Genomic DNA, 24,014 nt, shown 5'->3' on the forward strand with positions numbered 1-24,014 from the left:
TATTCTCTAGGTTCAGGAAATTTACTGTTTAGTTTTAAAAACAAGCAAGAGTACTTAAGTTCCAGTAGGTGACGATGGGTCATCACCTAAAAGGTATACAAAACCTACTTAACGATGCTTTCAAACTTAAGAAAGTCGTATCAGCGGGTGAGGAAAAGCAGTTAAGTCTGGAAACTTCCATAAAAATGCATGGTGGGCCTGGGCTCACCGCCACGGCGTGGGCGAAAAGTAGCCGGCAAAAAAATGGTTAACGCCGGCCTCCTCGGGAGGCCGTCCAGCAGAGCACAATGGGCGGCCCTGGGAAGCCTATAAAGCCAGCGGTGCCTCCTCCGAGTCCGCAGCAATGACGGGCGTTCTGGCCGGTCGGCCTCGTGCCCCAGGCAGGCGTCCCCTTGCAGGACCACCGCTCCGGCATTCTTCGACGGGGGGAAGCGAGGCCAGAATCCCCGCCACCCGAGGGAGAGTCTCGGCCGCGCCTCCAGCCTGCCGGGAGTGCACCCGCCGAGGCCGGCCGACAAGCCCTCCCAGGGACACGAGAAGGGCCTGCGCGGAGCCGGCCTGGGCTGGGGTGGCCGGCTGCATCGCAGGTGAGTCTCGGTCCCGGGTTCCCGGTTCTGCGTTCGGGTCGGTGCCCACCGTGCAGCCTCTTCCGTCACGGGAGGGGAGACCGCGGGCGGGCCCGGCTCAGTGGTCCCGCGTCAGGTGCGGCACGCTGTGGTCACAGCTGGACGCGGACGGGGGCACACAGGCCACCCTGCGGTGAGAGAGGCACCGAGGCTACAAAGCCTCTACTCCACACATGAACCCGCACCTGGCTCAGCCCCAGCGGGGCTGCGGGGCAGAGGCTTCTGCAAAGGTCCTTTCTGTAACGCGTGCCCAGCGCAGCAGTCCCCCGACTCCCCGGCGCTCTGTCGTTAGGTTGGTCAAGCGAGGCCCTGCCTCCGGTTAGGACGTTAGCCAGTCAACGAAAACGCTTGCCCGGCGACACGGCCGGGTGGACCGGTGTTCCTTCACCAAGATACACACCCAGCTGGCCTGACAAAATGTGGTTTTAGTTTCCTTTTTTTTTTTTAATTTTTTTTAATGTTTATTCATTTTTGAGACGGAGCATGAGCTGAGAAGGGGGGGGGGGTGCGGGGAGACATAGAATCCCAAGCAGCCTCCAGGCTCCGAGCTGTCAGCCCAGAGCCCGACGCGGGGCTCAAACCCACGAACTGTGACATCGTGCCCAGAGCCGAAGTCGGACGCCCAACCGACTGAGCCCCTGGTTTTGGTTTTCTAGAGCTGGACAGGCAGTGGAAACCCGAACCGAAATGAGACCACAATGACACGCGCCTTTACACATCCACGGTCCACCTTCGCGAGGGTGGTGTCAGTAGCAAGCCCATGCTAGTTCCCGCGTCCCGTCCTTACAGCACGGTGACAATAAGAGTATCTGTCCAGGATCAGCGGGTTCACGTGCGTGGGAAAGGAGCAGAGCACTCACTTTAAAACTGCCCGCGCAGCCTATGCTGGCGACGGCGGGAAGCGCGCGCCGAGGGCCCCTCGCTGTGTCTTCCTCCGAAGACAGTCGGAAGCGGCCCGGGTTTCCGAGCTCAGAGAGCCAAACAGGCGCTCTGCGTGCTCCTTACAGACAAGTTAACGAGAGAGGCTTTAAACGCTAGACATTCATGAGGTCCCCGCTGGTGCTGTCTGCTACACACGACACAACACAGAGCACAGACGTCTCCACGCCCGCCGAGCAAAGCTTGCCGAACGCTTCTCGGTCACTATGTGACCTGAAGGCTGAGACTGGTCTTTCTCTGCTCTGCTTTTCGGGGTTTCCTTTGGAGCAAGACTCCTGAGCAGGGGTTCGGTGAGTGTCTGGTCTGGTTGGGCAACACTTCAAAAGTGATCCCCGACCGTCTCACAGGGTCAAACAAAAACCCTCGGAAGAAACACAACTCAAGGCCGTTTTAACGCGCCAGGGCCGGCTTCCTCGGCCTCCGTGGGAGCCCCCGGCCCCGGGAGGCCGGGAGCACCCCCAGCGGTGGCGGCCCACACACGGCCGCCGACACCACTCCCCTCCCTTCCCCCCGACTCTCGGGCCGAGCCGGGTCGCGGTGGGCGGCCTCGGACACGAGACCTGTCGGCGGCTGAGGCTTTTTTAACGCAGTTTCTAGGTTACAGACATCACTGCAGAAACGTACTCGCTGTTTCAGATAGTTTATCAAAATGCTGAGCGAACACTATTTCCTAAGCCAAGGACTGTTTTTGGTACTTCAGGTCATATCACGAAGAAAGTTCCGTGTGGGGGCACCCGAGCGTGGGGAGCAGGAAAACCTAGATCTGTTTTCTGTCGCGTCGTGAGAGGCTCTGCTCCAGTTTCCATCGAGCACCCCGGGTCGGCCGTCTTCACAGACGCTGGGTTTTTCCCTTCCCATCTTGGTCCTCTTCCCAACAGCTGCCAAAATAAATTTGATTTCCTCTGCTGGCAGATAGTACTTTTCCTGAGAGTTCCAGACCCAACGGCCGCGTTCCTTCATGAGCCTGCTGTTCGGCTATTTTTAAGAAAGGCGCCCACCGCGCGGTAGCATGACTCACCGCCCAGGCTCCGGTTCGGACTGAGCGGCCCGGGAGCCCTGGGGACAGAAAACGGGGCACTTTCTGCACTTAACTCCCCTCCCTCGGCTCAGTGACAACCACATCTCCGAGACGCCGGGACCTCACGTCCCGCCCCACCCGTCCCCCCGGGCCACCCGCCGCCACGGCGTCCGTCCTGGCGGGGAGCCGTGAAAGACTCGAGTCACAGACTCACTGCTCTTCCGTCTCTTCCTCTCAGGTGTGCGGGTGGTGAGCGCCACCCGGCGGGCCTGACCGCAGCGGCCGCCGCCCCCCAGGGGCCCAGGCGAGGCGCCGCCCGTGGTGTGGACATGGAGGGCCTTTTCCAGCTGCCCGGCTGCCCGCGGGACAGACCCGCGCCGCCTCCAGCGCTGCCCGGGAGGAGTTCGGATCTTGCAAACGCCTGGCTCCCTTCACAGAGCATCGCCCGTCTTTCCGGAGACGGACTGACTGTTCGCGTCGGGCTTCTGTGAGCCGTGCGGCAGACCTGGACAGCTGTGCCCCCGGGGACACGGACGAGACGCCCCCGGCGCCCGTCTCTGGCATGGAGACGCACGCGGCCGCTCACAACGGCACCTCCCCGGAGCTCAACCTGTCCCGCACGCTCCCCGGCAGCGTCCTGGCCAACCGGACGGGCGAGCTCTCCGAGCACCAGCAGTACGTGATCGGGCTTTTCCTGTCCTGCCTGTACACCATCTTCCTGTTCCCCATCGGCTTCGTGGGGAACATCCTGATACTGGTGGTGAACATCAGCTTCCGGGAGAAGATGACCATCCCCGACTTGTACTTCATCAACCTGGCGGCGGCCGACCTCATCCTGGTGGCCGACTCCCTGATCGAGGTGTTCAACCTGGACGAGCAGTACTACGACATCGCCGTGCTGTGTACCTTCATGTCCCTCTTCCTGCAGATCAACATGTACAGCAGCATCTTCTTCCTCACGTGGATGAGCTTCGACCGCTACCTCGCCCTGGCCAGGGCCGTGCGCTCCGGCCCGTTCCGCACCAAGCACCACGCCCGGCTGAGCTGCGGCCTCATCTGGATGGCCTCCGTGTCCGCCACGCTGGTGCCCTTCACCGCGGTGCACCTGCAGCACACGGAGGAGGTCTGCTTCTGCTTCGCGGACGTCAAGGAGATCCAGTGGCTCGAGGTCACCCTGGGCTTCGTCATCCCCTTCGCCATCATCGGCCTGTGCTACTCGCTCATCGTCCGGGTCCTCGTCAAGGCTCACAAGCACCGAGGCCTGCGCCCCCGGAGGCAGAAGGCGCTCCGCATGATCTTCGCCGTGGTCCTCGTCTTCTTCATCTGCTGGCTGCCCGAGAACGTGTTCATCAGCGTTCACCTGCTGCGGCGCACGCAGCCCGGGGCCGCTCCCTGCCAGCAGTCTTTCCGCCACGCCTACCCCCTGACCGGCCACATCGTCAACCTCGCGGCTTTCTCCAACAGCTGCCTGAACCCCCTCATCTACAGCTTCCTGGGGGAGACCTTCAGGGACAAACTGAGGCTGTACATCGAGCAGAAAACCGGCGTGTCGGCCCTGAACCGCTTCTGCCACGCCGCCCTGAAGGCAGTCATCCCGGACAGCACCGAACAGTCAGACGTGAAGTTCAGCAGCGCGGTGTAGGGCCGGCGGGGCCGGGCCGGCGGAGCCCGAACGCCGGGTCGGCCCCGCGGCAAGGCGGAGGAAGGGCTGGGCCGCACGCCACGGCCCGAGCCCGGTCGGAACGTGCCGGACCGTCCGTGCCCCAGCTGCGGGCGCACCTAGGCTCTGAGGAGCCCTCACCGCCAGCCACCTTGACCCGGGCCGTGCGCACAGCACCGGGGCTCCCCACCCCCGCTCACGGCGGCAGCTCGGGGCGCCGGCGGCTGGGCACGGGGACCAGCGTGGGCTCACGCTCCACTCCACGCCCACTGTGTCCCGTAGCAGAAGACGCGTCTCATGCCGGCCAATGAAAGCAGAGAGGAGGGGACGCTCTGGAGGAAATCCCTCAGTTTTGAGGTCGAGCCGCCATAATTCTGCCATCCTCGGGAAAAATGAAGTCTGGACAGAACACACTGAGCAGATCTGACTTGGACGCTGTGGTCCGTTCTCCACGTCTGTGGCACGTGGCTTCCTTGTGGTACGGACAAGTGTGCTCGGGCGAGACAGGAAGGGAGAAGCCCTTCTCCCGGCAGCCCGCTCAGAACAGCCGCCCGCCGTCACCGGCTAAGTGACCCTGAGCACCCGAGCTGCCTCTGCCGGAAGGTTCTTCTCCAACCAGAGCCGCCGCCGCCGTCCGGGTCGCCGGCCCACCGCTGCCCGTTTACGGTGTTACCTGCACCCACGCCACCATGGACCGAGACCGCGAGGGGCAGGTCGGGGGGGGGGGGGGGGGGGGTGGGTGGAGCCAGCATGCGCGGTACAAAGCTGGCCTCTGGGAACCATGGCGGGGGCGAAGATGAAGGCAGCGTAAACCGTTCGCCCTAAAATGTAGAAGAGAAAACCTCGTGACCGCCAGGAACGGTGAGGCTTTGTCAATAAAACACAGTCCCATGCTGATTCTCAGGGCTCCGGGTTGTTCCCCGTGGATGGGGGGCGGGGGGCGGGGGGCGGGGGTGGGCTGGGGCCCCGGCAGCGCAGTCGGTCTTTCCTCACGAGGAAAACACACACCCGGGGCTTGCCGCCCATCCTCCCTCACGAGGTCGGCGTCAACGTCTGGTCACCCGCACGCACCCGGTGTCTCTAAGATGTCAGACACTGCCGCACAACCTCCAGGGGCCAAAGTGAGCTTCACTGCAGACGGACCACATGCCCTGGCTCTTCCAGAAGGTTCTGTACTGTCCGCATCAGGCGTGGAGTCTGTAGTAGCTCAGGGTGCTCCTGAGGCGGCTCGGTGGGGGTGGCTTCCCGTCCTCTGACACGGGCCAGCCTGGGGACCCCATCCTCTAATGCGCACAAGCTACGGCCCCTGCCTTCCGACGTGGCTGAGGCCAGAGGGCCCCGTCCATTCATGCTGCCTGGAGAGCCGTGGCCTCCAATGCGGGCTATGTCTGGGGACCCCCGGCCTCCAGTGAGGGCTAAGCCAGGATCAAAGTGAACCCTACTCCTCCCGCCCCACATACTCCACTCAGGGGACCGCCTCCCCAGAAAAGTGGGGCCCTCAAGGACCTTCACACAGGCAAGGCTTCCCGAAGGAGAGGTGAGACAGTGTTTAGGTAACAGGAAAATGAGCCATCTGTAGTTTAAATGGCTTTTATGGGTGCAAATCACCAAGAGACAGAGTATCCGTCCCAAGTAAATATTTTCAGTGACCAACCGTGACCTCGCAGAAATGCCGTCTCCAGCACCGAAGTCCCACTTAAGACTCACTTTCTAAATAAACATCCCAAATGCAGGACAGGAAGACCGACCGACAGCTGGGGACGGTTCCCACGAACTAGCAGGTCAGGCGTGTGGAACACCACCCCGCGGCGCTGTCCCAGGACACCCACCCTCCAGCCACGGTGAGGGTGAGCCGGTGATCTAGATGCCGGAGTAACTTCCAGGGAAGAGTCTGCCCTCTGCCCTCCGCCTCCCCAGAGCCCGCAAAAGCCACAAGTCCACAAAGGGCACAGACATGCCGTTGACGCACCTCGTCCTCTAAGAGCCGGGAGGGGGTCTAAGATGCCTTCCCTCCCGCGTCCTCAGAGCTCTCTGTGAACAGCTTCTCGGGGGCGCTTTGCCCCCGCCCAGGGCCCAGCTGGGGCTGAAGGCACTGCCCGAGCCCCTGGCCTTCATTCCCTGCTCGTCACCAAGTCCCCCCTTTGGCCCCAGTGCTGACGACTCCCAGTTGCAGAGCCAAGGCACAGACGGGTGCCCCAGCCTGGAGCGTCTGAGACGTGCAAGGGGCTCATCAAATGTGCCCCGTTCCCAGCGTGACGAGCGGTGAGGGACAGGTGCTTGACGGAGTGCAGGGCTGGGAGACCCATGCTGTCTGGCCGTGGTTCTCGAGGACGGGTGGGGAGACGGACGACACACTGGGGAATAAGGCCAGGCCTCGTCTCCGATCCTGCCAAAAAACCCACGAGGTACACAGTGCCCCCGTTACCCAGAGTCCTGAACCGCTCAAAATCTTCAAGGGTAACGACGTAGCCAGGAACCGACGCCCAGCCCCGGTCTCCAAAACCCACATCCCTTCCTCTACGGCACCCGAGGATCAAGAGGTCAGTCAAAGTCACAGGCTCGACCCTGTCCAGACGGGATGTTCTGGGCAGGAAGGAGCAGAAGGGAGATCCCTTCCAAAGACCTCTGGGCAGGAACCGTGTCTGAGCAAAGCCCCGAAGCATCGGTCAGAGGGGCCTCCATGAGGGCCTCCGTCCTCGTGGCAGACACCCCGTGAAAGCTGGGAGAGGCTGGCCCTGCGCCCGGAAGCCAACTCTTGCTCCCGAATGGCCCCTCAACAGGCCTTTTGCGCTGGCGCTTGACCGAGGCACAGGTCCAACGGGGTCAGACACAGCTCCTACCTCTAACCTCTGGAAGCTGTGTCCAGATGTGGAAGCTGGCAGCAGAACTGAGGGTCCACTGGATAGTCACTGGAAGCAGAACTGCAAGGTAGAGGTCCCGACTTCACAAGAAGGAACGCTTACTGCGCCGGAGGCCGGGCAGGCGGCCTCTGGAGCCTCTTTTGAGCCGGTGCCAGGGACACGGTGCAGAGACGGCAAAGCCAGGCAGGCTCTGTGCGCAGGCTACCCGGCCCCTTCGAGCACAGCCCCTTTGAAAAGCATTTGCCCGGGAGCAGAGGCTGATTTAATTATTTTGTCAGGAACGCCGCAAGATAAAATCAAGGCGTGGGATTGCTTTGTTGTTTCCTGGTAACCCAGCTCTCCCGGCTACTCAGGCCCTGCAACCCCAGCAAGAGCTCGCAAGGGCCGAGCTGGGAGCCCGCGCTGGCACCGAGTGCGATTTCCTAATTCTCTTGGTGCTTAATAACTGACCCTTGATCATGACCGTGACGCTTCCCAGACCCCGCATCCCCTTGGAGGGGTGGAGGCACCATTACAGCGTCACCGGCGTGTGTCCCCTCGTCTTCCGATGCGGCGTGGCCGAAGCGATCCTGAAACTTCCACACGTATTATGGGTCGCGCATGTTCGCCAGTGAACCCAGAGTGGTTCTCGGGTGGGCAGTGGGAGGTGCAACGCGGAAGGGAGAAGGGGCAGCAAGAAGGGCCTGAGGGTGATGGAACCGCGGGCGGCCAGCGAACCCCGAGATCTCTGAACTGAGAACACGTGCAGGAGGGCACACGGGACCGCGTGGGCGCGTGGGCGGGCATGTCACACGCACCCCGGCTCCACCTGCTCAAAGGGGCCAGAAAGGGCCTGAGCGGCTGGGGGCCCACCGACACCCAAGCCCTCCCCCCAGGAGAAGCCGGGCTCCCCAGCTAAACAGCCGACCCGGTCAGAACAGGGAGGTACGGAGTAAGCTTTGCCACGTGGTTTCCTGCCAGAAGGAAGAAAAGCTTCAAGAAAACAGCGAAGTCACAGCAAAAGGCCACGGGGACCTACCCGGACGGTTCTCACCGGCCGGATCCGGCACACCGTGAGCACCAAGACGATTATAAACCACCGAAAGACGAGGACCCGTGCGCCCGCTGCGGCAACGGGCCCGAGTGCACGCACTGTACGTAAGATGAGCACGGGATAAACCTGGCGCGGGCGCACACGGGCGGGCGAGTGAGCGGAGGGCGCCTGCAGGCTGCTGACCGTCCCGGCGAAGCCGTGCCTCGCGAGAAGCCGTAGGGCGGGCCAAACCCAGGACACCCGACGGGAGCAGGACGTCCGGCCGCTGTCGTGTGGGGGCAGGGGCACCACACAGCAGAGGCGGGACGGCCCTCACCTGAGCGTCGACGAGGAGCCCACAGGAGCAGGGGAGTCCAGACGCGGACTCTGAGTGGGGCACGACGTCTCCGTGTCCTCAGCTGGCACCGTGGCCTCGATGCGGTCAGGAGCAACCAAGATCCAAAACGGGACCAGGGCATCCATCCCACATGTCAGGCCAGAGACAGAGGGGCACGCTTCGCGAGCGTCACGGACACCTGCGGATGGGAACTGCCTTCTGCCGGGACCTGTCCTCTCACAGCGCCTCGCCGCGGTGGGAAACGGGTCACCTGGCGTACCTCTCGGCACGCGGCAAGTTAGAAAGAGAGGAACAGACTGTAGGAAAAAGTAAAGCCCGATTTAGGCGCCAGGGGACGCTGCCCAGGCCGGGCGTCAGCCTCCAGGGTGGACTCTCAGGCCGACGGCCATCTCTTCCGCCGCGTACCGCGCTGGGGCACCTTCACGGGGCGAGGGGCTCGGGTCCCCGGCCCCTAGCAAACGGGCTGTCCTTACCCACGTCTGAAACACGTACGTCCCGTTTGTGACACCGAGGCTCGGAGTCGGGTGACGAGTCTGAGCGCCCAGGACCCCGCTCCCCTCCGCACCCCGCTCGTCACCCGAGCCGGGAAGAGAGGCTGTGCTTCCTCACACGACGGATCGGCGGACCGCCTTTCCAGAGCCCATCACTGAGGCCCGGCCGCGGAGCCCGTGAGCACTCCGCCTCCCGGCTTCTGGCAGGGGTGGTGGCGAGGATGGGGGAGGTCAGTCAGCCCAGTGAACGCCCCGAACTGGAAGGGAGGCAGGGAGGAGGGCGGGCGGTGCCATCGGTAAGACGCCCGCCAGGTCCCGGCCTCTCCCTGACTCCCGGTGACCGACACCCCCCCTCCACCCCCTCCCGGACGACCCACGGCCCACGCTGCCGGCAAGCCCTCTGGAGCCACGGGCCCGGCCTCTCCCTGACTCCCAGGTGAGGGGGGTGGCCCCGTCTGGGACAGCAGGACAGCGGCGGGGGCACCCGCCCAGGCCTCACAGACACACACAACACGGGCTTCCACCCCCACCCCCACCCCCACCTCGGTGGCGGCACACAGGCTGGCTGTGGGCGACTCAATCTGGGTCTTGCCATTGTCCAGGGGGTGGGGGCTCTCATGTGGGAACATGGGTTTTCAAAGCCAAAGGAACACAAAACAAAAGTGCAGCAGATCTGACTGTGATTCCAGGCCTTTCTCCCAGGGTGGAATCAATCTAAAACTTATCACAAGAAATCAGCTGTAGGGAGTCCTGGAAAGACGCCAGTTATTCTCAGAAAAGGCAACGTCCCCCAGTCTCTCCCAGGGGGCTGGTCCTGCCCAGCACGAACACCCACTGACAGCAGGTCCCTTGAAGGACAGCACAATGGCGGGCAGCACCCTGGATACTTCCCCCTCCTCCTGCCCCTGCCCGGACGGCTACTACCCCTGGCCCCACTCCAGAAGGAGGGGGTCGTGTGAGACCCCACGGCCCCTACGACTGGGCTCTGCAGGCAGCACTTGCTATGTGGAGGGAAGACTGAGGGCGGCTCTCAAGGCCTGAGCGTGGCTGAGCTGCCACCTGGGGCACAGGAGGGTCCTCGGCCCCCCAGGAGACACAGCGAACCCTGGCGGCCGACAGGAAGGGGGGTACACATCACTTGTGGGAGACACAGCCCCGTCCAGGACACCTGTCTTCAGCAAACGAAGTAGCCTTTTCCTTTGTTGACTAACACATGTAAATCACCCCAAAAGGAAGAAAATCAGAGCAGGCCGCTGCAGAGCCCCAGCTCCTCTGAGGAGCCACAGGGCCGAAGGCTCTTGCCCTCGAGGTCACCGGACAGAACTGCCCCAGAGTGCCCGCTATAAGTCCCCCGGGGCTCGAGAACCTGGTCCCAGGGCAACGCCCGCACCAACCTGCCCCTGACAACGTGGACGTGGCTAGACCTGGTGACACACGTAGTGTCCTGTACCTTGAAAACACAGGAAACCTGAAGGTGCGGAGGACGCCCAGACCGGTTTCCGGAAGAAAGCAGGAAACGGGAGGGGGACGATGGCACGCAAAAGTCACCAATGTCCTGAGGGCACCTGTCCTGCCCTCTGAGGGCGCCCCCACGTCCTGCAGTGAGCCAAGGCCCCAAAGGGCTGCGCTAGTAATCCCCCCCCGACACGCCGGCGCCCTGCGCCCCCGCATCACCTTCACCCACCCCCCCCCGAGTGCACGCACATGCATGCGCGTGCACAGACACACACACACACGAGCGCACACTATGCCGACAGCAGGTAGTGAACAGGCGCCCTGGGTACTGAGGAGCGCCACGCTCCCTGCCACAGGGGGACGGAGGGACCCGTCTGAGCCTGGGGCCCGGCGAGCCAGCCTCGGGCAGAGGCACCCCAGACACCCCGCGGGAGCCAGGGAGGCTTCCGGGAGGACACGGCCCTCCCAGGCATCAGAAACACCCGTTGATGGTTTGTCAACAGCAGTGACAGCAGCAGCTACGCAAATGTAACAACGAGAGACGCGCCAGACGCAGGAGCCTGCGCGGACTTCGCACCGGAACACCCAAGGCCGCTCCCGACACACCTGCTTACCGCGTTTCAAGACACACACGTCACACTTGAAAATACCTGCAGGGCACATAAACCTATAAAAAGAAACAGGAAGTGGAGTGAATCCTCCAAAAGCACAAACTGCCCCACCAACGAGTCATAAGCAAGAGCTACTCTGAGTAGCACTGCAGCTTATTAAGGAAACCGAATCCACAGTTTAAAAGCCCCTGAAACGGAACTCTCCAGGCCCAGAGGGTTCCACAACAGAACTTGACCAACATTAAAAGAAGAGCTGACACGAAATACCCTGATTCAAAACCAGGCAAAGACTGTACAAAAAACCCTATAGATCAGTGTTCCTCGTGAACCTAGATACACATGTCCTTGAGATATCGGCAACAGAATTCAGCACCATGTAAACATGACTATCTACCGTGACCGCGGGGGGAGGGCTCATCCCAGGGATGCGAGGCTGCTTCGACATTCAAGTGTCAGTCAGGGTCATATACTGTATTCAACAGGCTAACAAAGAAAAATCAAGTGATCATAACAGCTGGTGCAGAAAAAGCACCTGACGAAATCCAACATCCGTTCATGATAAAAACTGGAGAAAAGCAGGAATAGGGGACAGTTTCCTCAACTTGGTACCGAACATCTACTCCGTGTGGAAGACGGCAGAGGTAAGCTGGACCCACAGGTCCGGACCTGGGTATGGCCTCCGTCCGAAATTACCAACCAACAGCGGCGCTCGGAACAGCCCCAAGGGAGGCCACGAGGCAGAGCAGGAAGGGTGAAGGCCCTGGGCCAGGACGTGGCCAGGCTCAGGCTACATTCCCAAGTCGCTGGGACTCGCGGATGGGCCGGGAGACAGAGCAGCACCAACAGACAAGCACAAGCATGAAGGGACGCACGCCGTGGGTTCCCCTAGTGAGGAGCCGGAGTCCAACTCGCAGAGACAGAGAGTAGACGATGGGCCACGGGAGGGGTCTGTGTGTAACGGGGACAGAGTCTCAGTGTGGGGAGATGGAACGTTCTGGAGACGGACGGTGCGGACGGCTGCACAGCTGCGTGAACGTGCTCAGTAACCCCGAAGCGCGCACTGAAAAGTGGCTAAGATGGTCAATTCTACGTTATGTGTATTTTACCACAATAAGAAGGAATAAATACAAGCATCGCGCCTGAGCGGCCGGAGCAGCGGTGTTACCACTGCCCACCGGGAGAAGGCCGAGCGAACGGCTCTGGGAGAGTCCGAAACTCAAGCGGGACAGGAGGGTGAAGGGATCTGAGGCCCGCGCGGTCTGCGTGGGAGGCCCCTTCCAGAGCAGTGGCACCTGCGTCCAGGAGGCCAGCGCGGACAGAGTGCGGGCGGCGGACGGCCAAACGGCAGGCCCCGGGCCTTCCAGCACAGAGGGGCGTGCGCTTACCGAAAGGCCTCGAACCTGGGTCCCTACGGTCTTCGCCTTTTATTCTGAGTCTATTTTCCCTCTGAGTACAAAGTCATCAAAATATTAAAAGCCCACAGTGAGATGCTCATCACACGAAGAATATTACTACAAGCCTGACAAGACTAGGCACTGCCGAAAAAGGGCTCATCGTGAGCTCTCACCCGCTGCTGTGCGAATGTCCGCGGGCCGCACTTTTGAGAAGACAGTGGGGCTGCAGCAGGCTGCTTCTAAAATGGTCCCCACGGTCCCCGCCTCCCAACATCCACACCCACGTGTGGGGGCCGGACCTCGTGACAAGCTTCTAACAAAGAGAACATAACAAAAGTGAGGGGAAACCGCCTCCAAGACCGGCCGCAAAAGATGATGACGTCCCCTCTCGTGCCCTCCCTTTCTCTCTCCCTGTGACAGAGCCAGGTGCCATCCTGTGAGCTCCCCACGGAGAGGCCCCCACGGGAAGGTGCTAGGCCAACAGCCGGCAAGGAAGTGACGCCCTCAGTGCACCCGCCAGCGAGGACGAATCCTTCAACAGCTGCAGAGGAAGGCAGGATGCAGATTCCCGCCTCCCTTTGGGCCTTCGGGTGAGACCACACCCCACCTGCGGCCTGAGAGAGCCGAGTCTGAAGACCCACGTGAGCTCCGCCCAGACCCACGTCCACACACAAACCTAGTTATTTTAAGCCACTAAGTGTCGTAATTTGTTACGCGGTAACAGACAATAACGTAGAGGTTTATCTAGTGGAGATGAAGAGCCACGGACCCCGAGACCCTGCAACTCCACGAGTAGGTCCACGGCCCCCGAGAAACGTGTACACGCCCGGGACGGGACACAGGTCAAAGAATTCATCACAGCGTTGTCTGCAACAGCCAAAATTGGAATAATGAGCAAACCGTGGTATATCCACACACAGAGAAAAATGAACAGTCTAGCATACGTTGCTGCATAGATAATGCACACAAATAAAGTTTGGCTGAAAAAGTAAAATACCAAAAACTCGCGTCATACAACTGCACCCACACACAGCTCGAATACGAGCAAAACCAAACTGTGTAACAGGCTGCACACCCGAGAAGCACAGCTCTGGGGAAAAGCAAGGAGGTGATGACGGTAAGGGCCTAAGGTGATGATTTCTGGAGCTGGGTGTGGCTTCCGCTAAGCCGTAGCACTTTTCTCTGGCAGGTTTTACAACAAGAAGGGAAGGGGGAGGAGGAACGGGAGGGAAGGAGGCCCACCAGAGCTCTGGCTGTCTGCAGGCAGAAATAAAATGCCCAGCTGCCCCGCTTCAAACCAGAGGCTCGAGCGAGAACTTAGTACCAACGGTCCTCCCATTTCCCAGATTAACACGGTCCTCCTTCTTCAAGCAAAGGAGTCTCGCAAACCCCGCCCCACGGTCCAGGCACCGGTTTTTAAAAGTCAAGACTAAGCTCACACCGGACGTGGATAACACAAATCACAGAACTGGAAACTTTAGTCGGGAGGAAAGACGTCTCCCCTAAAGGGCAGACCTGAGAAGGGAGAGGGGGGTGGACAGGGCGGAACGGGCTGGGGGGAGCCGGGAGGAGAGGGAGAAACACACCGCCTCCGTCTGCGCCCTGATATTACCGCTTCCCTGTATTTCCTGGCTCCCCGCCGGAGTCACCGGGCGCTGCCCCCACAATCCCCAGGACGTGCAAGGGTCCGGCCTGTCCTCCAACAGCCACCCCATCAAGCTTACATCACTTCGTCCCCCCACAGACGCCTACGACGTTTCTGGCTTCGTGCTCACGGGCAGCCCCCCAGGTGCACAGCTGCGCCCTGAAACCTCTTCGGTACAGTTGAGTCTGCCGGTAATGAACACAAACACTGAGAAAAAAGTTACGACTGTATTTGCCACAAATAATTTATCCCGAGGAAAGGACCCGCCTGCCGGAGAGAGCTCCATTCCCTTCTCCCTGGCCCGGAGGCTGGGGTGGCAGCGGGCCCGCTCCAGGACGGGCACCCTGAGCGCGTCTGTCCCCAGACCCCGTGCACCCGCGGGGCTCCTGCGTCAAGGTAAGCCACATACTAGTCAGGCGAATGCCCTGCTCGGACATGGGGACTCCAGCTCTGCATTCTGAGAGTACAATTCCCCTTGCTTTGCTTGTTTTTCTTGAAGAAAGTTCTGTTTTCTTTTTAAAACCAAAGTTCCGTGAGGGTGTGTGAACCCAGGGCAGTTCTAATTTTCGGATCGCTTGTTTGCACAAACTGCCAACGTGGGGGTTGAGGGTGTTTGTTTTGAGGAGGATGTGGGGGCCACAGGAAAGACAGAAAATACCACAGGTTTGAATTCCTTTCTTACAAAACACACACGACAGGGAAACTCGGTTTACGTGCTCGGGATCATCTCCACCCCGCGCTCCGAGTTACAAATTCATGACCCGTGTCAGACGGGCTGGCGGCAACCGTGCGTCCAGGGCCGGCGTCTGGGCCCAGCTGACGCCCAGGGGGCGCAGAGCTGCCTCGAGACACCTGCTTTCCCCACGGGGCCGGGACGGGCTGCAGCTCGGAGAACGGAGAACGCGGGCCGCCCTGGAGGCTGGGGCACAGGAGGCGCAGCCCCAGGCTCCCTGGCCGGGAGCACCGCTCAGCCGAGGTGGCACGGGACCCACGCTCGCGCTTGGAGTGGCCGCAAAGTGCCAGGGCGCCCTGGGACGATAGAGCCTCACGCACACACACGCACCCTCACACAACTCGCGCGTACACTCACTCGTGCTCGGACACACTGCCCGTGCATCACCCACGTCTTGGCTGACCTGGGTCCCCCGGGCCCGCCCTCTGGGAGCCCTCCACCCAATCCACCAGGCGGTGAGACGCCTCCACCCTGAAAAGGGCGGCAGAGGCCACAGGCCGCTGGGAGAGGCACTCAAGTGGCCTCTCTGGTCCTCAGGAACGGCACTCTGCTAACCTCATTCAGAACGGCTTACGGTCACAGAGGGGCCACGCGACCGAGTCTGTACTCCACAAGCGACCGCCAGTCGGCCGCTCAGGGCAATGACAACATCCCACTGGGCCGGGAGGAACACGTCGCCCTCCGGGGAGACACCCCCCGTCTGCACCCCAACACACGAGGACAGAAGGCCAGCCGCCAGGTGCTATTGATACTCACTAGGATGACATTTTCTCACACGAACGTGGCCGCCGTGGAATGCCTGCGGCCGAGAAGGCCGTCGTCACAGAACGGCACACGGCGCCCTTTGTGTTCCCGAAGTTCAGCCATACCGTCAGACGCTAGCTCACGAGGCCCGACCTCCTGGTAGGAGATCGAGACGGAAGAGATCCCGACCCCATTTTCACACATTACTTGATTAAAAGAACAAGTCACAGCGACACGTACTGAGCGTCGACCACAGCCCAGGGCCGCGCCACACGTCTCCCGTGCGCGGTCTCAGGTCCCCTGCCTGCCACGAGCCGGGTCTGCGGCCACCCTGACTTCTCAGGTGTGATGCTGGAGCACAGAGGAGTCAGGTCAAGGGGAAGGGAAGTGGGAGGCTTCTGCGGGTTCTGATGCCGCAGCCAGACTCTACTTACCGGGTTTCATAGCGACAATGTGAATAGAACGCTAAGTCACCAAACTGCCCTCGGCAAACGCGGAGGTTTACTCAAATCCGCTTCTGGGCCACCTAGGCAAACATCAACCCCACGCATCCCAAAGGGATGCGTGTGACCACAGTGTCACTCGTTCCAACGAGCACAGGAGCAACGGCCACTTCTTAAGCACTTACCCGTGGCAGGAACCGCGTCAGCCATTCGATCTGTTACCTCACGCACCCTTGTGGCTGCCTGTGCGCTACCCGCGTGAGATCCCCATTGGACGTACCATCAGGGAGAAGCCGGGTGCCGAGGCCACGCCACGTGCCGCTGCCCTGCCGAAACCCAGGTCACCCAACAAGCCCGCGGCACTAAGCGCTGCCCGCAGGCCTCCCCTCGGAACTTGACGACGAGGCGGTCCCGCCCGTGACAGGCTCCCCCAGTGCCCACGTTTCCCTCCCTGCCGTTGGGAACACAGCCCCCGGTTTTGACCGGGTTCCCGGCTGCCCAGGCGGGGGTGACGGTCAATGCCTCGCCTGCAGCCAGACGGGCCGATGACCCGGGTGGGGCCAGCAGGGCGTGAGCGGAAGGCACGCAGCGTCCCAGGCATCTCTGTGAAGATGAAGCCACTGACCCTCGCTCCGACCGTCCCCTGCCCTGGAACTAAAACACTGGTGCAGAGTGAGCCACCGCTGAGCCCACAGCAGGGACAGCACCCCAGGGGGAGGCAGAGCAGTAAGGCGAAGGGGGCCCGGGTTCCCGGCTACTCACCCCTGGCCTGTGGAATAAACTTCTAGTCTACTTAAGGTACCGGATCTCGGGCTCTCTGTGCTTCGGGCGTTGGCCTATACCCTGCTACAGGTGTGTAAACCTCACACTTCCTTAGATCCTACTTTTTGGTTCCTTTCCAACACAGTCGGCAGCCCATCTTGCACGCCGAGCCCCGTGCCCCGCCTGCGGTATTCCCGGTGGCGGCCCCTGGACAGTCATCCCAGCCCGATGTCCAGCAGCCACACGCTTCCGACCTGCCGCCGAACCACGACCTGGTACCCAGGCCGGGGGGCTTCGGGTGGCGGCTGTGTGGAGTCCAAGAGAACGTGTGGGGCCCTGGGGCCAACAGAGGCTTGGGGGAAGTACGGACGGCATCGTCCAGACCAACCTGATGGGTCGGTGAGAGCCCAGACTTCGACCTCCGCTTTCATTCTCAACCTTGAAAGATACGACCTATGAGCACAAAGTGAGCTACTCGGCAGCCGGGGAGCCCGACACCCGCGCCTGCTTCCCTGGCCTGTTGGGGCCGACTGCCGCTCGGTCTCCTCCAGGTTTGCAAACGCACATTCCCGACAGGGGACCGTGCAGCCTGGCCGGAAGAAGGCCATCGTATGCCACGAAAACTCACCAAGAGAACGGCAAGTCTCACTAGGCACTGTTACACTGTTTACACTCCTCGCAGCAGGAGACGTGAGCTCTGTGCCTGGGAAAACCATCTTCAAAGCGGCGACTGTTTTCCCAGCTGTGAATACTCCATCCTGGGAAATCTTTTCATACCATTACAAAAATAATTTTGAAAAGATTGAACAAATATTCAGGCTAATCTGCCCATTCTGGTATTTCAGACCCGAAATGGGAGAGCTCTCTTGCGCACGTTGTCTGATTAGCCAGCGATTAATATTCCTTATAAACGTTAGCGAATGTTATAATGAAATAAGCTTTCCTTAAATAAATGTGGTGTCCACTCGACTGAAAACAACAAATTTAGTGGCTTCCTCTGAACAGCCAGGAAGTGGCGATAATTCCAGCAGGAGGAGGGCAAGGCAGGAAGCATGTTGTTTTATTACGATGCGTGACCTTACAGAAGAGTGGTTCTGGTGAAGGAAGCGGCCTGGCGGCCCGGGGCAAAACCACCTGGGAAGGCGCGCACACACGTCACCAGTCGGCTCCTGGCACCTCTGGGGCAGAATTTCCCAGTAGCTTTAAAACACCCACGCGCGCCAGGGCCAAGAGCTCTCGAGACCACAGGACACCCCCTCTAAAGCGAAGAGGGAAGAAAAACAAAAAAACAAGCCACCGAAGCAGAGACTCACTCGGGAGGCCAGGTTCCAGGCGGGCTCTGCTTTCCGAGGCAGGAGGGGGAGAGTCTGGGCTGGGGCTCCCAGGGCTGCAGTGGAACAGGGGGTGACGACGCCGGGCATGAAGGAGAGCAGGGGATGGAGTGGAGCCACCCAAACCGGGGGACGGGGCGAGGTGGGGGGGGGGGGGGGCCGGTGGAGGGCGGTTCAGTCTCCAAAATGGCAGTGACGGTCAGATCCTGGCTCGGTTCACAGACTCGCGTGATGAAGTGAAGTGTGCCCGCCTGCCTGAAAGCTAAGCACGTCTGTAAAAACACAGACGTGCTCACGCACCAGACATTTCTCTCGGCTTTTCCACGTCTTCTGCATTTCTCACCATGGCTGTGCTCTACACGCCTGGCGTGGGGTGGGGGCTCTGTCTTCAAACACGAAGAACGCTACTGAAGGCGTAAGTCGAGCGACACACGAAGAGCTCACGTGTGAGAGACGCATGCCCAGACCGGCATCCCAGGAACCGAAAGGACACGCAAAACGGAACGCGCTGACGTCAGCAGCCGGAGGGGGCCTCCTCCGTTAACTTTCTTTTTTCATTGTTTGCAGGCCACTTTAGTCAAAAGGCGAAGCATTTCCAGGGCACCCAGCATGCGCGACTTATCCGAAAGCAGCTCTTTTCTCGTCTGTCGGTGTTCTTGGACGCCGGTCGGCACGACCGCCTTGTGCCGGGACGGCGAAGGTCCGCAGGCCCCCCGGCACGACGCGTGGCCACACGGCGCACGCAGCAGGCTGCTCACACACAGATGCGGGCGCCCCCGAATCGCTCTTGGCAAAGACAGGCGAGCGGGTTCCTCCCCCGCCTCCCAGGTGTGCCTGGGCGCCGTGGACAATCCAGGCCACGACCAGGACGAAGGCCCGAGAAAGGAGCCACGTCAAGAAACGTGTGCGCCCGGCAGTCCGCTAGACGGTGTCCCCGGTGGGACCCCAGGCTGCGCGGCAGCGTCTCGTGGGGAAAAGTTACCAAGATTTGACTCATTTTTCATCTTTCTCCCCGGCCAAGCTCTCCCCTGAAAGAGCACTGCTGGTTCACGATCTGTAGACACCGGAAAACTCCCAGAAACCACTCCTGCCATCCAACGTCGCTCCCGGTGAAGCACACCTCCCACGTCAGCTTCAGGCCACGACCTCAGGCCTCCCATTTGCCAGGACTTGGGGCGACAGCCTGGGAAGCGGCCGTCTGGGCCCGGGACCCCGCTCCTTCCCGCCAGCCAGCCCCGCCCTGCCTGTCGCCCCCCCCCCCCCCCCCCCCCCGGACTGCCGTGCTGGGCACCAGCGGGAGTTAGGGACCAGACGTGCCCCTGCAACACACATGCCAGGTCACCTTCAAACCCTGCCCTTGGCCGCCGTCCCTCCCCTCCCTCCGCACTCCTGAGGAGCAGCGCCACAGGGACCCCGCCGGGCCCCCGCCGCCCCGCACTCTGCACACCGGGTCGGGTGCTCACCTCTCTCTGCCCGCTCGGCCCGCCGAGCCCGCTGTTGGGCTCCACGCCGACGCCTCTGCCTTTGCTGTCTCAGTCAGATTCCGCTTCAGCTTCCCGTTTGTTCCCAGGCTGGGGGAGACGGGACAGAATGCCGACTCTCCCTCCCTTCATCCCCCCAAAACCGCAAACCCATTTAGCCTCGCCCAGGTGCCCTGCCTCGTGTTTCTTGTGAATTCCGTCCCCTGTCCTGCCGGCGGACTGTCACCACGGTTCCCTCCTCCTGTGGACCGGGCTGTTCCGCCGTGGAAGTCTTCAGGAGGGCCGTTCTCCGTGGGAGGCCCCGGGGGCCGGTTCTGCACTGATCTCTGCCGGAGGTCCGAACAAGTCTCCCGGTGAACTTCTTGGCTGGGGGCTCCCAGGTCGCGGGTCACTGAAATTTTGGGTCTGGCCCCCACGCACGCCGTGGGTTTGGGATTCTGATTCTCCATCACGGGCTCTTTCTTCGTCCACCCTGCCTGCCTGCTCTATCTGCCCAATGGGTAGGATTTTCCAATTTATGGCTCTTGGCTTCGGGGCCGGAGTCCGGCTCCGCCACTGCACGTGAGGGGGCGGGCCACCTCGCGTGGCCGTGCCACTGTTAGAACACGAGCCCGGTTCCGATGACTCTGGGCCCACCGGCTCCAGTTTCGCTCGCCAGTCTGGCCTCGAGCTTCTGTATCTCTCACTCGTGGCTCGCTTTCAGCCACGCCATATGGTTCTGCCGTCACGCTTCTTCCACACGCTCACGCGTCTGAAGCGGGACAGGGTGTTTCTCACGTCCGCCAGTCCACCAGACTGGCAAGGGCTCTACGCACGTGCGTTACCTAAAATTTCACGACAGGCTGACAACCTGACGGGCTCCAGGTCACCTATGGCACAGAGCCCTTTTCTGGTGCCTCCCACACGGCTACCGAGCCAAGCTCACTCTCCTAGGGGTCACGGCCCCCGTGCCACCTGCCCCCCAGGTCACCATGCAGCCGACGGCCTCCCTCGAGCACAGTGAGCTCTCGGGCATGACAACCGGCAGCAGTTAACTAACGTGCCACGGTGGTTCTGGGGGCGGTGTCAGAGCCTGGACCAGGGCTGAGGGCCACGGCCTTTCCCCCAACCCGGCCCTAACTTGGCTCTGGCTTCTGGGCTCCCGTCTGTAGCGACGTCTCAGGGTCCGGCACTTAACCGGGTGCACAGCCGGCAAAGACTCCCTTCTGTCCACCAGGCAACCTCTTCCCTCCTCACCTTCGTCTGAGGGGACCCGAGCCACATGCACCCACTCCCCACAGAGAATGACTCAGGCCCCGGCACCGCATGGTGCGGGAGCCACACCCGAGCCCATCCCGCGGGGCTGACGGACTGCAGGCGGGCAACAACACAGCGCGGCCCAGCCAGGGCCAGAGGGCTGCCAGGCGCTCCTAGACAACAGGAGACAGGCTCAGTGGGGCCAAGTACTTGGTCTGGGGGGGGACTTCACCCACGGGGGCACGTGCTGATAACCCCCGGGCAACCGCTCTCAGCTTCCCTGGGATCTGCCTTTGGAGACACTAGACGTAGAAGGACCCACGTCACCAGTGAAAGCTAAACCCGGCCGTCAACACCCAGGGCCTCCCCCAGCCAAGGGGGCAGAGCCGGTCCAAGTATGGCAGAGGCTGAGAGGCCAGCCCTCGAACGGGAGGCCCCCGGCTTTCTGAGGCAGCCGGCGATGCCTCGCTGCTCGACCCTCGTCTTTCTCTAACGGCTGGAGAAACGGAACCCCGAGGGGGCACGGTACAAGACGGGGCGTGGGGAGGCAGCGAGGCCTTCGCTGGGGAGGCCGGTGCAGGGCCGAGGCGGCAGGAAGCTCCTGCAGGCTGGGAGAGGCGGAGGGGTTGTCTGCTTAGGGCAAAAGCCATAAACAAGAGTGACTTGACTGGAAAACTATCTGACACGTAAAAGAAAGATGAAAGGGGGATCCTGGGTGCCTCAGTTGGTTAAGCATCTGACTCGATTTCGGCTCGGATCATGATCTCATGGTTTGTGAGATGAGCCCCATGGCGGGCTCTGTGCTGTCAGTGTGCAGCCTGCTTGGGATTCTCGATCGCCCTCTCTCCCTGCCTCTCTTTCTTAAAAAAAAAAAAAAGATGAAGAACCCTTAGCACGAGCAGTGTTTTCAAATCAATACAGAGAAGGTCAACTTTGCAAACAGACCTGGTAAAAAATCTAGAAGCTGAAAAAGCAAATGACCAACATGTACGTGGAGAATGACCGTTTGCGGTCGTGATCAAAGAAGCTGCAATGAAAGCAACCACGAGCTACCCTCTTCTTGGTCGTACCAGAAAACATGGAAACCCTAGGACCAGAGCCGATGCGGGTACTCTCATATATGTTAAATAGAGTACACCCACCGCGAAAACATGGAGAACATGTCCGCGACGTTCACCGCGAGGTTATCAGCCTGATTCCTTCCATGTGCTTTTCTCTAGTTTCTCCTTCTTTCTTTTTCACATTGGCCACGTATAACTCAGGAAAAACAACAAACGTTGCTTTTTTAAAATTCCACTTTGCCGAGTTGCTCTCTGCTGAGCACAAGGAGGCAAAATTACAAACATCTCCCGGGCTGACGGCCGCAGCAGTGAGGGCATTAGCTATGGCCGGTGGACGGCGGGGCTGGCGGGGGCGGGGGGGGGTGGGGGCGGGGAGCCTGTTTTCTCTGGCCCAGAATGACAATTGCCAGGTCTCCACGGCAACAGGGAAGCTGATCAGCTTCTAGGTTTTCTGCAATTCTCCAGATGCGACAAGTGACTGGAGAAACCATGTCTCCACCGTGGAGACCATGGGGCACAACGAGGCCGGCCTAACAGACCGCGGACCCGTGCCAGCCAACTCTGAGCGCTGCCCAGTGAAGACCACCCCTCTCGAAAAGCCCCTAGAGAAAAAGGATGTCGCACGCGGGCAAGGCAGACAAGGGCACATCACAGCTGGGCCCGCCAGGGCGGCGCCACCACGAGGCCGGGGCAATACGCCAATACCAGCCCACGGCGGTTTCCAAGCCAGGAGCACATGTCGCCAATCCCCGAGCGGCAAGTTAATTCCCAGGGAGCTTCCGGCTGTCCTCTTTGAAATGTGAGCACAGACATCAGAACGACTGAAATAACGAACAGAAACACCGAACGCTGGTGAGCGTGCTGAGGAGCTCACCTCGCGCACGGTGACGGCGGGAGCGGAAGGGAGGAGAGCCGCGCGTTCGGGACGCCTGGCGGGGCCTCAAAAAACGTGCCTCACCAGCCGGCCCGGCCCGCGGCCATGCTCCGGGCGACTCCCCAGAGAAGTGAGCGCTGCTGCTCGTGGGTGTTCACAGAAGCTTCACCCCGAAAAGCCACGATCTGGAAACGACCCAAATGTCCTTCACTCAGTGGGTGAGTGGTTAGAACGGTAGGGCCCAAGGGAGCCGTGCAGCGACAGAGCACTTCTAAGCCTTGACCGCGCTGGCGGCTACAGCGATCCAAGCTGTGACAGAACTGCACTCAGACGCAGGCACACGCACGGGTGCACGCACACACACACACACACGCCAGCAGTCGAGCACACGCAGGAATGCACACACAGGAGCGCACCCGCAAGCACGAGCACGGACGCTCGGCAGTGGCTGGGAGAAGGCCCGTCCCGTCGCGTGGAGAAGGTCCCGTGGTATCATCAGAGGTTGCTAAGGGACCGCCTGCCTCCAGGGGACACAGAGCGGGTGGAATGGGCCCAGAGCACCAGAAGGGCCTCACAGGGCACCACTTCCAGCCCTCTCCTGGAGGAAGCCTCCCAGCGTGACCCCTAAACGTCCACCCTGTCTCGGCTGGACTTGCCCAAGGACAGATGGCTGACCTTCTCAGGGACCGCCCCATCGAGGCCAACATCTACCTCCCTGTGCTTTCGGCCCCTGTTCCCGGGTGTGACGGAGAGCAGGAGGGAGCGTGCGTGCACGGTACACAGCCCGCTGTGACGCTGGAAAGCCCCTGCAGCGCTTACAGGCGGCGTCGGGGACTCGCCGCACAACGAGCCGCGCCACCCCGAGGTCAGCTCCTTAAAACGGGCCTCAGGCCCCCGGGCCCCCCCGCCGTCCGGTGGCGGCGGAGCAGGGGAGAACCCAGATGCCCCCTAGCACGCCCGCACAAGGTTTTGTCCTCTGCGTCACCCGCAGCCTCTGGAACCTTCCGGCGAGCTTCCTCGTGCGGTTTCCAGTCACGGCTTCCGTGCTCCGCGGATGTGTATCCGCTTCTCCAGCAACAGCTCAGGCAGCGGCCTCCACATCCGCACAGGGCAGAGGAGCCACTCGGGTGGCCAAAGGGCCCCACGCTTGCACCCTAGACCGTCGGGGCTTGCGTCCGGAAGAGAACACGAGTGCCCGCGCTCAGGAAGTGGCACGTTAGGACCGCTCTCTCGGTGGTCCAACTTCCCATCTACATAGATACTAATTTTATATTTCAAA

General features: G+C 61.3%; 2 protein-coding genes across 8 annotated transcripts in view; one reads left to right on the forward strand and one right to left on the reverse strand.

Moving 5' to 3' along the window:
* Positions 1 to 24,014, reverse strand: part of CE3H7orf50 (chromosome E3 C7orf50 homolog) — a 110,981-nt gene that overhangs the window by 68,456 nt on the left and 18,511 nt on the right. The window lies entirely within an intron of this gene.
* GPER1 (G protein-coupled estrogen receptor 1) lies at positions 2,966 to 4,635 on the forward strand. The gene has a single exon (XM_042922730.1). The coding sequence runs from the start codon at positions 3,146 to 3,148 to the stop codon at positions 4,223 to 4,225; it is 1,080 nt and encodes a 359-aa protein (XP_042778664.1). The 5' UTR covers positions 2,966 to 3,145; the 3' UTR covers positions 4,226 to 4,635.

Source organism: Panthera leo, chromosome E3, assembly GCF_018350215.1.
Source record: "Panthera leo isolate Ple1 chromosome E3, P.leo_Ple1_pat1.1, whole genome shotgun sequence".
In the NCBI taxonomy this organism is placed as follows: Eukaryota; Metazoa; Chordata; class Mammalia; order Carnivora; family Felidae; genus Panthera; species Panthera leo.

What these genes read in the sequence shown, in the direction of transcription:
- GPER1 (XM_042922730.1), top strand. Translation starts at nt 3,146, where the DNA reads ATGGAGACGCACGCGGCCGCTCACAACGGCACCTCCCCGGAGCTCAAC.